The following is a 16152-nucleotide window of genomic DNA, read 5'->3' as shown; positions in this document are numbered from 1 at the left end:
GTGTTTCTAGCAAGTTCTCAGATGTTACAGGGTGCTGCAGATCAAGGGACCACACTTTGAAAACCATTGCTCTGGATCAGAAAATGTTGGAATGTGACTTCTAGCAAAACATGATCTTAATTTTGACTGATAGGAGTTACAATAAGAATTACCCCTAATTAACTAGATTTTTTGGGGTGGAGGGAGAGATCTTTTACAGTGGATATGTATGTCACATCACCATGATGAACACTTTAAATGTCTCACAATTTTATACTTCAAATGTCTTTCATACTTCAATAAAATTAAAATTGTAAAGAATTTATAAATTGGAGCAAAATATTTATCTAAAAACAATGTGATAGAAATCTGTCCACAAAACAATTAAAGGCTGTGGTTGATCTGCTCAATGTATATACAGTGATAAATGTAATAATACCATTCTGTTACTTATAATAAATAAGGTAACAAAGATTATAGATAGATAGGTAGATAATAAAAATAATCAAGTCGTGAAAAAGCAAAGAAGAGTTTCCCTGTAGAATATATTTCTACTCCACACTACAGAAAACCTATAGATGGATATTAAGCATGTCTTCCCACCAGTGATACAAAGGGACTGCACATATTTTGATTAAGAGTGAAATCTTATAACCACCCAACTGAAGAAAATTAAAATTCCTATTCCCAGCCAGCACAGGACACATTTGTATGTATGCTGCTAATGTTAATGACTTTTTATGTTTGAAAGCTGGTGGTTCAATTTTCTACATATTCCTTTATATTCATGTTAGTTTTCATACGAGATTAAGCTGAGTTATTCACTTTTACAATATGTACAAGTTTTTGCTGTAAAAATATTTTTGTGGGTGAGTAAAACCAATTCCACAACTTCTGAGGAGGAAAGGAAAACAGTGACTCTAGGCAACTGTAGTTTTATTTCCTTAGGGCCAAGGTAGGGTTGTCTTTATACTATTATTTCTCCTTTTCCTCATTTTATGTTATTCTACAGACACTAAAATGGGGTGTGAAAAGGAAAGGTTGTATCTACCTTGTTGTGTATGGACCCCAAGCAGGTTTTAGGGAACAGATGGGCAGCAAGAATCAGGACAGAATTTCTCAAATGAGGAACTAAAACCTTTTGTGTTTAGGAAGTCATGGACCAAACTTCTGGGCCCAAAGTTCTGACTTTCTGCTTCAACTTAATTACCTTCCAAGGAAAGAGAGATAAATAGTTATGTCTCTTTCAGGTGAAGAGTAAAGAACGTAGAAAGTGGTTATTTCCAGGGTGTTTGTAATCACAGCAAACGTTTATTTTTTATACATGTGTGAGCACTGAAAATAAATGTGAAGAAGATTATAAGACACTAAAATAAAGGATGTTATTGAATTAGCATAGATATTACTTTTTATGTTTTATTATTAACAGTAATAAGAGAGCACATTGCAGGTGCTGAATAAGGAGGGTTATTGTGGGATTGACTCATTCCAGGCGACCAGAGCACTGTTTCTGATCACTGGCTCTTATAGTATCTTCCTCATATTGTCAAGGAATGACTGTCCCATTCCGGTGCTCTGAGATCCTGGAATAATTAAGGCTGCTTGGACAGCAGGTACTGATTCATCAGCACTTACAGCTGCCTCCTTGGTGTTTTATCTGTTTTCCTGCCTGAGTTTCAAGGATGCTTTGGCATAACTTTCGTGCCACCATTTCTAGTTGCCACCTGGGCTTTGCTTTTGGCTCCAGTCCTGTTCTCCCCGGGAAGGTAGCTGCTCAGATCTGGCCTCTGTTCTGACTACCCACCAGCTCACCCTAGAGGTCTGTTGACACCTAACTATGTGCTAAGAGTCAGGGATTTATCATTTCCCGTGGAACCTTTCCCTGGGGATTTAGTAAAAGTCCTATTTGTATCTTGTAGGAGAGATGACAGAAAGGGAACCTATTCACTGTTGAAAAGAAAAGGGGATAAATGCTTATCAGCATGCATGGGAAAAGGCACAGTGTGCTTAGCAAGTTTTGTGAGAGGTGGATGCACTTGAGGAACAATGCAATGCAACAGCTGCCTCTGTGGTTGGTAAAGGAATGATCTAGTGTCCATAGTTTTGAAGTGGTACTAAGGTACTATATAAAAAAGTAAGGATGGGCAGCATTTAGTGTCTCTGTTCTTAAGTTATATTATTGGCCATGCTTTATGCCATCCCTCTGACCATCTGCAAAGCCAACCTGTATTTAAATGGAATATTTATAAATAGGAATGGTACTTCTTCCTTTAACTGAAATTTAATTTCCTCTCAATAAGATTGGTTGCCTGCTTAAATGACACACAGAATGCTTAGAACACTGCTTAGCACATAGTAACTGTTCAGCACATATTAGCTATTATCATTGTTGCTTTTATCCAAACTCTAGAAAAATACATATTATAGTTCTATAAAGCAGATAGGGAACAGGTATCACAAGTTATATTATCTGCAGCTTTGTTTTCCACCATTTCAGTTACCTGTGTTCAATGGTGGTCTGAAAATATTAAATGAAAAATTTCAGAAACAATTCATAAGTTTTAAAGTGCATGCCATTCTGAGTAGAGTGATGGAATCTCACACTGTCTGGTTCCATCCCAACCAGGATGTGAGTCATCCCTTTTCCCAGGACATCCACACTGCATACACTTCCCAACCACTAGTCACTGAGTAGCCACGTAGGTTATGAAACTTACTGTCATGGTATTACAGTGTTTGTGTTCAAGTAACCTTTATTTTACATAATAATGGCCCCAAAACAAAGAATAGTGATGCTTGCAATTCAGATTTGCCAAACAGAAGCCTCAAAGTGTTTCCTTTAAACGAAAAGGAAATAAGATATTTTGAGAGAGATCACATTAATGTAATTTTTATTGCAGGATATTGTTGTAATTGTTCTATTATTAGTAAATCTCTTACTTTATGTAATTTATAAATTAAAATTTATCATAGGTATGTATGCATATGATAAAACATAGTATGCATAGGGTTTGATACTCTAAGCTGTCTCAGGAATCCATTCGGGATTTTTGTAACATACCCTTGGATGAGAGGGGTTAGATATAGTACCCTACCCACTACTCACATTTAAATGGGAGGAAAATGGAAGTGCGAAGAAATTTAATTGGAATCATTGAGTGAATAAAATAGAACTAAAATATAGTTATTCACATTTTTAATTTCAGTAATTTACCCAGTAGTTCATTTAGCATCTTTTTAAATTAAGGAAATCTATAAGTATCTAAAGGAAAACAAATTAAAATAAAATAAAATAAAAAAACAACCACCACCACAACATCACTTGGCTGGCAAATTTACAAAGTATATATTAGCTTTTGATAGATATCAGGGTTTCCATATTTAAAGATTGGTATGGTTTCTTCAGTTTTGTTTTATAGAGACAGCATGCAGCCATTAGCTCCAATCCTGGCTCTTCACTCACTAGATGGTTAGTGTGGGGAGGTTACTTTTCCTCATCTATAAAACAGTGGTAAGAATATTGATTCCTTAGGACTGCTGTAAGGATTAAGTGGCATCACATGTAAGAATCCCGTACACCCCTGCAAGCTGGGTGATGCTCAATCAATGCTCTTTTCTGTTTTTCCTCCCTCTCTGCTAAAAGCTTAGAGAATTACTCATAAACCAACTGGATGCCTATGACAGGGAGTAGAGCCCCTTCTACTCCTTCCTTTCAGCACTGAGTGCCAGTACTTGGAGTTCAGAAATAGCTGTCCTGAGATACAGCATTCCTTCCCATAAGAATTCAAGTTAAGATGAGGGCTCAGAACTCCCATATTCAAGACCTATCTTCAGATCTATAAATTCGACAGTTGTCACACTACAAGCAGATATCTACAGAAGCAGCCCAGGCCATGGTAGGATGGGTGTACGTTCTGATAATGTGATTCCCTCTTAGGAAGAAGCTGCCCGAAGACTGGCATGACTTGGTTCAGTTATGATGAAGCCAGGGCTGGCAGAGATATCAGAGGGAACAGGCCTCGTTTTATTCTACCCTGGTCTATTTTTCCTAAGAAAAGGAGTTTCAAACCCTTAAATATCAACTAATATGTTTTCTAAAAGCCAGGCCTTTTGTTGACATATAGATTGATGCCCAGGAGAAATGCAAAAAGTTTGCATTTGGAATATCAAACTTTAGGAACTCATCTGGTCACATTTCAGCCAGAAAGATGCTTACTTCCTCAAAATGCATGTTCTGCCAGCAACAAGGATGCTTGAAATTTACATAACTGAAGACTGAGCCTTCCATTCCGAGGTAGAGAAAGTCTTCAAATAAGAATTCCTTGAGAAAAGCTATGTAGGGACATGAATTCTTGATAACAGATGAATGATTTATTAGAGTTAAACTTGAGAATAAACTAGGAGGTAACTAACACAGAGCATCTAAAGGCAAAATGGAAAGTGTGTCCACTTTGTGGGCAAAGTGTGAAAAAAGAGAAAAGGGGGTTCTCTGGAGTCACAACAAAACCAACTTCATGGGCTCTCCAGTTGCAGACTTTGGTTCCCCAGGGGCTACAAAGCTAGGAAAGGGAGAGGCTTCCTCAGCAGAGTTCGGTGTTGATACATGAGCCTTTGAGTTGGCTACAGGAATATTACATTGAAATTGGAGTGGCTGGCTATGCTGAAATTCTGTTTCCGAGAAGCCTGCCCGGTGAAAGGTTTTCAGAAGTCACGTAGAAGTGGTGTGGGTGGGGTTACCTCCGTAGCATCTGCAAGGGAGGAAACAACTTTTCCAGTCAACATGGCACAGGTGGGAGAGAGCAAAGGGACGGATACTAAGGCACCAGAGAACGGAATGCTTTTTACTAAAAGTTTTGGCTTTGTAACCAAATTGGACTTTATTTCTTACGAAGGGGATGAAAATGATTCTTACAAGAGCTTCCAGGCGTTGTTGGCCCTGCCTGCTTCATCTTCATTATGTTCTCCTACCCTGCCCCATATGGAAGCTAATGTAACAGACAGAGGCAACCCTGACTTTCTCACAGGGTAGTCTGTTTGCCTGTTCAAATTATTTCATTAACATTCTGTGTTACTAACTCTCTGGGAGTGATTAGGCTGAGAGGCAAAGGGAAGAAAGATAGGTGTGAGATTGGAGGTTAGATTGGCATGCATTGTCTGGAAAAGGACCCATGAGGGCTGCATGAAATATTGGTCCCAGAGAAGTGGAGAGAGCTGCCAGAAGAAGCCATTCGAATTGTAACAAAATGTCTTTGTTCTGAAATGCAGATGTTTCGGGAGCTTTTCCCAATATGAAGTTAATTACGCTTGGTATTTCAGAATGTTTGATGGTAACCTTTGGCATCTATGTGAATATCATCAGCCATTATCTGCTAGTTGTATGGAGGTGTATTCCAGAAAGGCATATAAGCATGTATCCCCTCTCAAACACTAGTAACTTCCTCCCTGGCTATAAATCCAAGTGCCCGATGTGGAAATGTAATTGGGCAGACTACAGAGAAGTTTGGAGCTCATGTGGGAATATCTATTTGTAAGAGAACCTGAATATTCATGTAGCTGTGCAGACATCAATACACTCTCATTTTACCTTACTTATTTCTGTTCCCCAGTGAACAGCACAGCTCTTAAGCTCAAAGTTAATAGGCATGTTCTTCAGAGATGTACCCTCTCTTACCTTAATAGAACATCTCCCTGACAGATTTGTTTATCAGTTGCTAGGTAGCTCTCCCATCAGGTGACACACGTATGTTTTCTTTGTCTTAGGGCAGTGGTGACAGTTGCCATTGTTTGCCATCAATTAGCTTGGGGTAGCATGTCAAGGATGTATGGGTAGTGTCATTTTAGTCTGACAGCCACACGATCTGCTCGAGAAGGGATTGTTTCATTATCCTCTTATCAGGGATGCTGGATAATGATACTCTACACTGCAAAGTAGGAGGGGGGAAAAGACAGGCAGAAAGAATAGATTTTTAGGGATTGGCAGTATTAAAATTATTCATGCCTCAAGGAGAAGGGAAAGATTAGAGAAATGACTGTGCAAACCCTTAAGAAGCTACTTTTCCCTAATACAGGTGGAATGTGGAATGATGCCCTTCCTGCTGGAGAGAGGGGGAGGGGGAATGCCCAGGCTGACAGGCAACAAGGCAAGGATTAGCGGTGGCATTCCTCCATTCTCCAATTAACCTCAATATCAAATGCAGCCTTCCCAGGGACTCGGGCCCTTTCCTTGTTAGAAAACTCGCTCTGGTTTGCGAATTTAGGTCCTGAGAGCATTTTCCACTGAAAGGCAGTGGAATTAAAGTGCTCCGGGGTGAAATGCAAAGAACTGCAGAAGGCATTGGGGCCCGAATTTTCACTCTTAGGGAGCAAAACTGCAGTGGTCACCCCAATCCTCCTCATTTTCTTCAGAGTGACTGAAAGGAAGTCTCTTTTGAATTTGGAAAATTAACAGTGGCTGGACTTTTATGCTCTTGGAGAAACAAACAAAAAGAAGTGCTGAAAATGTGAAACTACTTCAAGATAAACTGAGCTTCAGGAGTGACAATTGTGTTGACATTTTAGTAACAGCCCATTTTCACTCCTTAACGAAGTGCAGCCATGCATGAAAATGACTTGCTATCTTTTAAACTGAAGCGCATTATGGATTGTAACTCAAGGTGTGTATTACTCATGTAAAATGAAGTACAACATCTTAACCCTGTGAGGATTCTTTTTCAGGCTCCGAACACTTTATAGCAACTTGCATTAGAAAAATTGAACAGAAAATTATTATTATTCAAAAATACGGTTTATATACTGGTTTGTATTTTTAAATGACCCAAATCCAGAGTTTATGTGTACACACATCTTCAAGAGACCATACCCCAGCAATTTTCAACCTTTTTTATCTCATAGCACATATACTATACTAATTACTAAAATTCTGTGGCACACACAAAATAAATATTTTTTGCCAGTCTGACAAAAAAAAATTCATTTTGATTGAAAAAATACTAATTACTTACCCTTTTTGCTCCAAAGCGACTTTTTAAAAAATCAGGTGCCCATACTTGTATATAAGGATTTCTAGTACCAAGAATTAACCAATCAGACACAACCTTCTTATGTCATGTGACCAATAAGGTGCAACTCTAATATATGACCTATATATTTATAGTTTCAGACAGGGCATTCACACCATACAGCTATTGGGGTGCTGGCTATTGTCATATTTTTATTTGACAATCTAAAGAAAAAGATGTCAGTGCCCCTGACTAAATAATCAGGTATTGCATGTTTTAAAAATTCTTGCAGCACACTGTTTGAAAATCACTGCCATACACTAAATTAACCATTTTGGAGCAACTATGTCTTTCTCTTTCCTATCCTATTAGTAATAGTAATTATTATAATAACATATATGACCAAAGAATAGCAACAGTGGTTTATTGAGCACTTAACCATGGCCCAGGCATTGTGCTAAGTGTTTTGTATATCTATACTAATAAAAGGGTGATATGCTAATTAGGACAGACGTCTTCCAGACATCCATCCAGACAAAGCTACAAGGGCCTAGGGCTGGTGCCAAGCTGGAGAGGTGGGTGGGTTTGGCACTTGCACAGGAGGAGCGGGCCGTCCGGTGCTGTTGGCCCAGCACCTTGAATCCTTTTGCAGAAGCAGTGAGAAGGCAGCGTTGCACCTCCTTCTGCAAAGGTGGCGTGGGACAGGCCATGCTGTGGCTGGGTCCTAGTGCTGCCCCTTCTGCAGAGACAGCCACAGAGACAGAAGTGTGGGCCTGGTCCAGACACCACGCCTCCACAGAGGCTGGACGGGATGGCAGCCTGCTGTGCCTCAACCTCCCACAGCACCTCACCTAACCGGCCTGGTTCCAGATTTCCCCCACCCACCAGTGGGCAGGGCCAGTGCTAAGAAGTGAGGGCTGAGGGCCTGCAGCTGCAGTGGGGTGATGGCCCCTTCTAGTACCCAATTTCTGGTGAGGCCAAAGGAGCCAAAGTTTTCATTGCAGTTCATCTCCTTCCTGAGTCCTTCCCAGGTTCACATTTCTCCTGGGAGAATGGGGGCAAGAGACAGAGAGACAAGATTTGAATGGGGCCTGTAACTATTTTTAATATATCTATGAAAGCCAACTAGCCTGGTATCATGGGTTAGCTTACTCTTCTGTGCCCTGACCCTGGAAAAATTGCCCAGGAAATGAATGGCGAGCCCATATGCCTCCCTGTGTACTAGCCACCAAGCATTAAATGTCATTTCTCAAGGTCCCAGTGTTAGAGCAGCACCATGGCTTTTACGTAATTACAAATGACTCCAAATGCATATTTACTGTAGCAGCTCAGGAGCAGCAGACCTGCCCAGCAAATCTCCTCTTCATGCATTATTGACAGAGGTGGCGGCCTTGCAGGCAACAACATTGTACTCACTTGTGGTAACAAGAACGTATATCTGATTGCTCACAAATTACCCCTCTTTGCCTGCCATCTTTCCTACCAGTGGATCGATAGCCCTCTGACAAGCATCTGAAATCTTTATTTGGGGAAAAAATACACATTTCCTACCAGCTGTTTGTTTTCCAAACCCAATAATTCATTTAATTTCTTGCCCGAATGCATTTCCAACACTGGCAAACCTCTCATCCATGCTGAGGTCACTGGGGTCCTGAGGATGTGCAAAACTGAAACGGGAATATACTTCTTGCATCCGAACCAGCACTTTGGTGGAGAAAGCTATCCATGGTGGGGGAAGAGTGCCAAGTGACTCCAAGCAGCCTTGGCAAATGGAGCATCTAGGGGTTCTGATATAATAACAATGCTCTTATGCCTTTTCTTGAATCCATCCTGAGTTTGAGAGGCATTCTGGTATGGCAGTGATGGGCCTGTGATCTGAAATCAGCCTTCCTGGGTTTGAATTCTAGCCCACTAACTTAGGTAACCTAATCAGGTGACCTACTCAGTAACCCAGGTAGGTCTCATGTTCCTTGTCAGTAAACTGGGGAAAGGTTTGCAAAGTACTCAGTAAATGTTCACTGTTGATTCTGAGGCATGGGACAGTAAGGTGAAAACCAGCTTACATGTGGTCCAGCACTCACTGTTCAAAGTGCAGTCCCTGGACTGGCAATCTTAACATTGCTAGGAACTTGGGGAGTTTGATACAAACTCAGAATCTCAGCATCCCTGCCTCCAGGACCCAGTGAATAACAATCAGTGTTTTACCCTGCTGATTTGTTGGCACATTAAAGCTTGAGAAGCAGGACTGTAGCTATCCATACAGTTTTCAACAGCAATATGCCCTCCAATTGGCTGTTCTTTAATATTACCTCAACCTGGCCAGGGAGGTCTTCCTGTCTCTAAATAAGGCTGTGTCTGTGGTGGTCTCCCCTGGGTCTGGGGTTAGGCCTGAGAGAAGTAGGTTTCATTTAGAGAAGCAACTAACATCCCTTTTCTCCCTCTATTCCCATGGTGAATATGTGACAGCTGAAGTGTCTACAAGGGCATCCTGTCTGTACTCATCAGAAACAGAGATTTCTTTCATTTGGATAGAGAGAGACCTGCCTATTGATTCAAATTATCAAGGTTTTAAAATTATCCTGAACTAGTTAAAGGCACCAGCCTAGAAGACCCTGGTCCCCATCACCAGCCACATGGAATCTGGGTACCCCATAGATCAACAAATGCTGTTTTTGAACATGATAAAGCCCCACTGGGTCTCCTCCACCTACCTCTGCAGGAGACAGTGTGGGGCTGGGCAGAGCAGTAAGCCAAGCCCTGGAGAGACAGAAAGCCCCAAACAGCAGGGAGGCTAGCTCATGATCCTCGGCTAGCCTATGCATTCATCTCAAGGACAGGCTTTTATTTCCGTGGGGAGTTCACCATCTCTTAATCACAAAAGCAATAAGACTTTCCAGTATGTTCCTCTGCCATGCCTAATCCGTTGTTCCGGCTGCCAGTCACCAGCCCTGCCTGGAAGGTCACCTAAACGCCCTCTTCCACCCCTGAATGCAGCGCTAACCCCTGAGGTGACACGGACAATGAAGGCCGCCCTGTGGGCAGCCTGTGCATGCGGTTGATTTGATCACAGGAGTTTTGTTAATATTGCCCTGGATTCTGGAGGAATCTGTTTTCTTCTTTATGCTTGGATCAGTGGGCCTCAGATGCCCCATTGTTGAGGTTGGAAATCATTTTGAGTGTGTATGGAAGGAAATTTTTCCTTTTGTGAATGACCTTAGAATACTCTAACATGGAGATTTTCTTCCTGGGGTTAAAAATCACTTTAAAAAGCCAGAGCATTTGTCTGGAAGTGTGTGTTGTGGTGGGCAGGTCTAGGTAGAGTTGGCAGGTATTCAGACTCTAGACAGTAAGAGAGACTAGCCCCTGCCTGGTACAGAGTAGGGGCTGGAAGATTGTGTTTGAACGAATGAACGAATATTCTTAGACTGCATCAAGTGTGCTGGAATCCTGGATGTATGACTGCGATACGGTTGGAAACTCCTAGAAGTCGGTGTTAGCAAGAGAGGCTTTCGGTGTGTGTGCCCTCGTGAAAATCTCTGAGAAATATGGGTCTTTGGTAGAGGCCCAGGGCGAACCTCCTAATGCTACAGCTCTCTGACTCCAGAGTTTTGTCCATTTTATTGGAAAGGTCAATGAAATGGAGGTACAGTATATGTTGCGAAGACACACTGTGTCTCCTATTACTTCTCTGGTCATTATGTGGGTCACAGGCAACATCCACAATCAACAGTTTTGCCCTGGGCCCTGCATGCAAACTACTCTGTGCAGACACTGAATTACAAGCTTCTGCTAAGTCATCTCACCAGAGTTTGTTCTAGACTTCTCATCCTCTCTTTTTCTCTCCCATCCCTCTCACCCTTCCTTCCTCTCTCTATCTAAAAATAAATAATAACATATTCTTGGTGATGATTTAAAAAAATAAATTGTAAACACAATGTTTGGTGGATAGATGGATGAATGGATGATGGATAGATGGATAATGGATGGTTGGTCCTAGCTATTAAGTGGGATGAAGGAAAGGTACTTATCAGTCCTAGCTAATAGTGTACAGCAAGCTGGAAAAAAAACAAAACAAAACAAAACAAAACAAAAAAACCCCACCAAATTTCCCATCTTATTTCCTTGCAGCTAAAGCAAAAACATAGCTAATATACTAAAGTAGACCTCTGGGAAGCAACCCATTTTCTATGAACCATGGAGTAGAGCATAAAGTGTGCACACCAAGCTTCCCTATTGCCCATCGAGTTACAAGCAGCAGAGGCAGTGCTTCCCTTGTGACACACACACACACACACACACACACACACACACACACACAGAAACACCTCCAGAGTATAGTTAAGTGATGGGTGCATTCAGCAATTGCAGCAAAACAAATAGGAGCTGCTCACATCACTACACTAAGGTATAAAAAAAATTAGCTGTGTTTCCACTGTGTCTCTGCGACCTCTTATTATTTCATTAGTGTTTGGAATAGTATATAAAACACCACACTGTATGCTGACAAACACCAGTCTTAAAACTATTGCCACAGTGAATCCAAACCACAGCCTTCTCTCTTGGGTAAAATTATTATTTGGAATACAAGCAGAACTGTGGTCGCCTGAGCGAGATGAGCATAAACGAGGGCAGTGATTCATAAGGTGACTGCAGCGTGTTTGCAAATGTGCAACTTTTCTGTAGGCGGAAACATGGCCTTTTTGAGCCAGTAAGCATTTTCTGGTCACACCACCTCTTGAAGACGTAGAGGGCTGTGCAGGATGTAGGTTTCTGAGGACAAGAGTTAACCTGACACAATGCTGACTTGCCAGAAATAAACCCTTCAAATCAGATCACACCCCTGTCAGTTGCTTTTTAAGCGGGAAGATGGTAATTCTGCCTTTTGACATGTTCCTTTAAGTCCTTGAACTCTTATCCCATTGGATTAAGCTTTTGGGGGCTGGGTCATCTGAGGTATTAATTCTATCCAGAAGAGGTTGGAGAAATGTTGTGCTGGTCTAAAAATACAGCTCCCTGAACTTTTAAACCTTCCAATCGCTTTGATTATGTGGCTCCTTTGTCTTGATCCTTAGCCTGATTTATTTTTTTTATCCATTTATTCTTTGATATCAGTATAGTAAGTTCAAAAAAGAGCAGGGTCGGGCATAAAGCTCAGCATAGCTCTGTACAGAGAAGGAAGTTAAAGAGAGTCCATGTAGGGATGCTCGTGTGATGGCACTCTAATGAGATGTCTGCTGAGTATTTTCCAGACACTGCCAGAGCCTCTCTGCTAGTGACAAACCCTGCAAGTGACAAGCCCAGTGTCTCCTATGACATCCTACCAATTAGCCCATCTAAATGGGCCACATTTAAATTTGAGGTCACCTACCATTCTCAGAGGTGGGGCTGCCCCTACAGATGAGGTTGTAACTCACTCTGTGTCATAATAGGCAACAACGGGGATGATCCCAGCGGGGCCTGTGAGACCATCTTTCCATACTCTACAGTGTTAGGATAAGACTCCTCCTCCATGAAGACCAAGTACAGGCATCCATCACGCCATCAGGGAAATGCCTGGGGTCAGTTAGACTCTGAAGTTAAAAGAGTGCAAGATCCTGCATGGGTGCCAGGATGGGGGCAGCTCCGTTCTCATTACATTGACTTAACAGTGACAGGGAGAGACCCCAGCCTGACCCACAGTGCTGGCAGCAGCGATGGGAGTGGACGAAGGCCTTATAGGTCAGCAGAGCAGATCCTCTGCTACCTGACTCCCGTCCCTCCTGACGGAAGGGTGCTAATGTAGAGACCTTCGCCCAGATGCAGACATTAGAAGACTGACTAATGATACTGTGTCAGACAGGAGGCTGGCGGGGCAAGGCGCTGCTATGGGAAACCATGACCCTCAGCCTGGAGTCAGCCGCGCATGAGTTCCTCAGGCAGCCCTACAGGCACATCCGCTGGGGAACCTGTTTCACCATGAAAACAATGCTATGTATCTCCAATAAGAGAAGTGTTCCCTGAAAACCACAAAGAGGAAAACAAGCCCCTAAAATATGCTTGCTGTCCGCCTTTGATGTTTAAAAAATGTGGGTTTCACTTGGGGCACCGTCTGATGCTTGTTCTCCCTTGATTTCAGCTTCTATTTTCTCCAGCAATCATTCAAGTCGAAGCGGAACAGCTGCTGGGGCTGTGCCACCCCCACATCCTGTCAGTCACCCTTCTCCAGGACATAATGTACAGGGGAGCCCCCACAACCCCTCCTCCCAGTTACCTCCACTCGCAGCTGTGGACGCGGGAGCTGAGAGGTAAGGCCATCTGTCTCTCTCTTCTAATAGGTGTTGCGGCCAAGCCTCCTTCCACACGGAGAAGGGCTTTGACAGTTGCTGAATTTTATTAATAATCCATTGGTGGGTTGAGTTACCCAAAGACGACATTTAAAAAGTACATACACAAAACATGTGCATCAAATATCTCGTCTGCTTTATTTTCCGTGGGGAAAAATGAAAAGATATTGGCTGCCAACTGAAGTGTCTGATGCTGGGAAAACACATCAGAATGTTTCTGTCCTCCCACCTTTCCTTCGCTTGTTTCAGGGACTCAGTTTTAAGGTAATGTCCCTACCAGTGGAAATGCTTTTCAAACGTAAGGTGGAACCTTCCGGTGCACAGGTCAGCAGTGTTAGGTTGAGAGTATAGGTCAGCAGTGTTAGGTTGAAAGTGCAGCATAAAAGGGCACAGGACTCTGTATGGGTGACAGGGAAGACGCTATTTGCTGTATACTTTATGTTGATACCACCCTCATAAAGAGTTTTTGGGAGAAAATTTTGAAACCTTGACACTTTGGACTGACCCTCCAATGATGTGGACTGCATGCCACTCTTCTTGGTTCCTCCCCACTTACCATCTGGCTTGATTTGAGTTACCTAGAGGTTCCTCTCAGACACCCACGGGGTGGAAGGAGTAAGGTTTTGAATGATATTAGCCATGGGCTCTCCATCATCTCATTGTATTCCGCCTGGCTGAGAATCATGCTCCACAAGGTAGTGTTGATCTTGAATAAATAGACAGCCACTACATCTGCAGAAAAATGGGTTTATTCCAGAATAAGAAATAACTGAAATTCAGGACATTCAGGCTAATGGCAAACCATGCGCAAGTCCAAAGAAATAAAGGAGAGGAATACTCTTAATGGACTTGGGAGGGGCTCTTGTAAAGAAGAGTCCATTGGAGGAAAGTGATGGTCCAAAGTATAGTGACTTTTCATTGGTTGAATTGTGGCAGTTTCCCCATTGGCTGACCTATTACTGGTCAAGAAGCAATTTTTTCTTCCTCCAGCTAAGGTAGTAAAGTAATATTACTTCCCGCTGGAGATGCAACATACATCTCTTCTGTTGGGGTCAGTAGTGTGGGTTAAGTGATATGTGCATGAGAGTTCTCTCATCTGGTCTCCTGACTCCATTTTAAAGGTTTCTGTTTATTAATTTTTCACAGTGGTAAAATTCAGAAACCATCCAATGAGATCTTCTCTTTTTCATCTCATCTTATTAGTAGTCACAAAAACTCTTTACACGAATATGAGAAAAACAATCCATAGAGCTTCTTTTTGTACATAGTAATTAAAAGAATAAATGTAGAAAAAGATTTTAGCTACTGGTGGAGGCAAGAACAACAGTAGCAAGTAAAAAACCTGATATCTGAATGCAGCTTCCACAGTTACCTATGGTTTGAATGTGTTCCTTAGAAACTCCAGATGCTTGGGTTGGTTTTTTCAAAAACATTTTATTTTATATAATTTTTTTTCAATTTTGAAAATTTATAACATATTAAAAAAAACCTGGAAGAATAGTACAATGAACACCCATACACTCTATACCCATATTCACCCACTGTTAATATTTTGCTACCTTCTCTCTCTAAATATATATCTCTTTTTGTCTTCACTTTTCTAACTTGGCAGATCCTTTGTTTGTTTGTTTGTTTGTTTGTTTGCCTGTTATTTCTGCATGATTTATGAGGTTGTTGCAAACATCATCGAGCTAATTTAACCCTAATTACTTCAGAAGAGATCCCCTAAGAAGGCCATTCTCCCACATAATCACAATATAATTATCACACTTAGGAAACAGCATTGATATAGTATTATTATCTAATATACAATCAATATTCAAATTTCCCCAATTATGGGAATAATGTTTTATACAGGTGGGTTTTTTTTTCTTCCTTTTTATGATCCAGGATCTAACAAGGATCACAATGCTCATTTCTTCTTGGTCTTCTTGAATCTAATGAAGTTCCCCAGCTTTTAAAAATTATTATTATTATTATCTTTCATAACAGTGACAGTTTTTTAAGAACTTGTAACATTTCCTTTGCAGGATGTTTTACAGTCTGGATTTGTAAGATGGTTTCCTACTAAACAAATGCTCACATTTTTGGCAGGAATATACATGGGTGATGTAGTTAGTGTCTCTTAACTCAGTTTGCACCTCATAGGGATTAGGAATAAGTGAACCAAAGCAGGAAAAGCACGTAGCATGTTACATGGCATGAAGCAGACACGAGTAGCTGTTGCTGCTAACAGAGACCAGCAATCTTGACTTGGCTGAAAGATTCAGATTTAGAAGCCAGAGGGTGTGAACTGATTACAGCGCTTGCTAATGTAACTAATCTAGGAAGGAAAATGAAGAGGAAGGGGAGGGTGGTGGTTCTTTATATACATGGCTGGGTGAACGAAGTGGACGTTTCATTTTGTGGCTTTGCCTTGCTGCTCTGCTCTTCCTACAAGATGTATGCCCCATCCCTGTGCCAGCCCGCCTGGAATGGACAAGTGTGTGGAAGGAAGGTCATCTCTCCGGATCACGTTCAGAGAGGAGGAGGACATGAAACAGCCCTGAATCATTCACTGTGTTTGCATTAGTGTCCAGCCTAAAAACACTGAGAGGAAATGTGCTTACCTTCCGCTTTTGGTTTATGTATCTTTGCTTCTGTGTGCCTGGGAAATCCCCCAGTAAAAACTCCAGAAGTTTGCTTAACGGAAATAAGTTTATCACACTTTGCGATTTTTAGTGGGAAACAGGCATTTTTTCCTGCTTTGTGGGCATTGATTCATGATTTACTTAGCTTTTACTTGTTAATAAAACGAGCTGACTCACCGTCAGAAGTCAGGAAAGGTCCACCACATCCAGCCAGTTAACGTC

The 16152-nt window shown here is 41.6% G+C and overlaps 1 protein-coding gene across 6 annotated transcripts in view; it reads left to right on the top strand.

Annotated features, from left to right (window-relative positions):
- The window catches only part of GLIS3 (GLIS family zinc finger 3), a 430490-nt gene that overhangs the window by 372125 nt on the left and 42213 nt on the right, over window positions 1-16152 (top strand). For all 6 annotated transcript variants that reach the window (XM_084899491.1, XM_084899488.1, XM_084899486.1 and 3 more), the window contains one exon: window positions 13093-13261. In XM_084899491.1, the coding sequence (XP_084755617.1) occupies window positions 13093-13261 (169 nt within the window). The remainder of the gene's footprint in view (window positions 1-13092; window positions 13262-16152) is intronic.

This window comes from Pipistrellus hanaki (assembly GCF_964339955.1).
Source record: "Pipistrellus hanaki genome assembly, chromosome: 11".
In the NCBI taxonomy this organism is placed as follows: domain Eukaryota; kingdom Metazoa; phylum Chordata; class Mammalia; order Chiroptera; family Vespertilionidae; genus Pipistrellus; species Pipistrellus hanaki.
The sequence above is the reverse complement of the archived record's forward strand: the minus strand, read 5'-3'. Positions and strand labels throughout refer to the sequence as shown.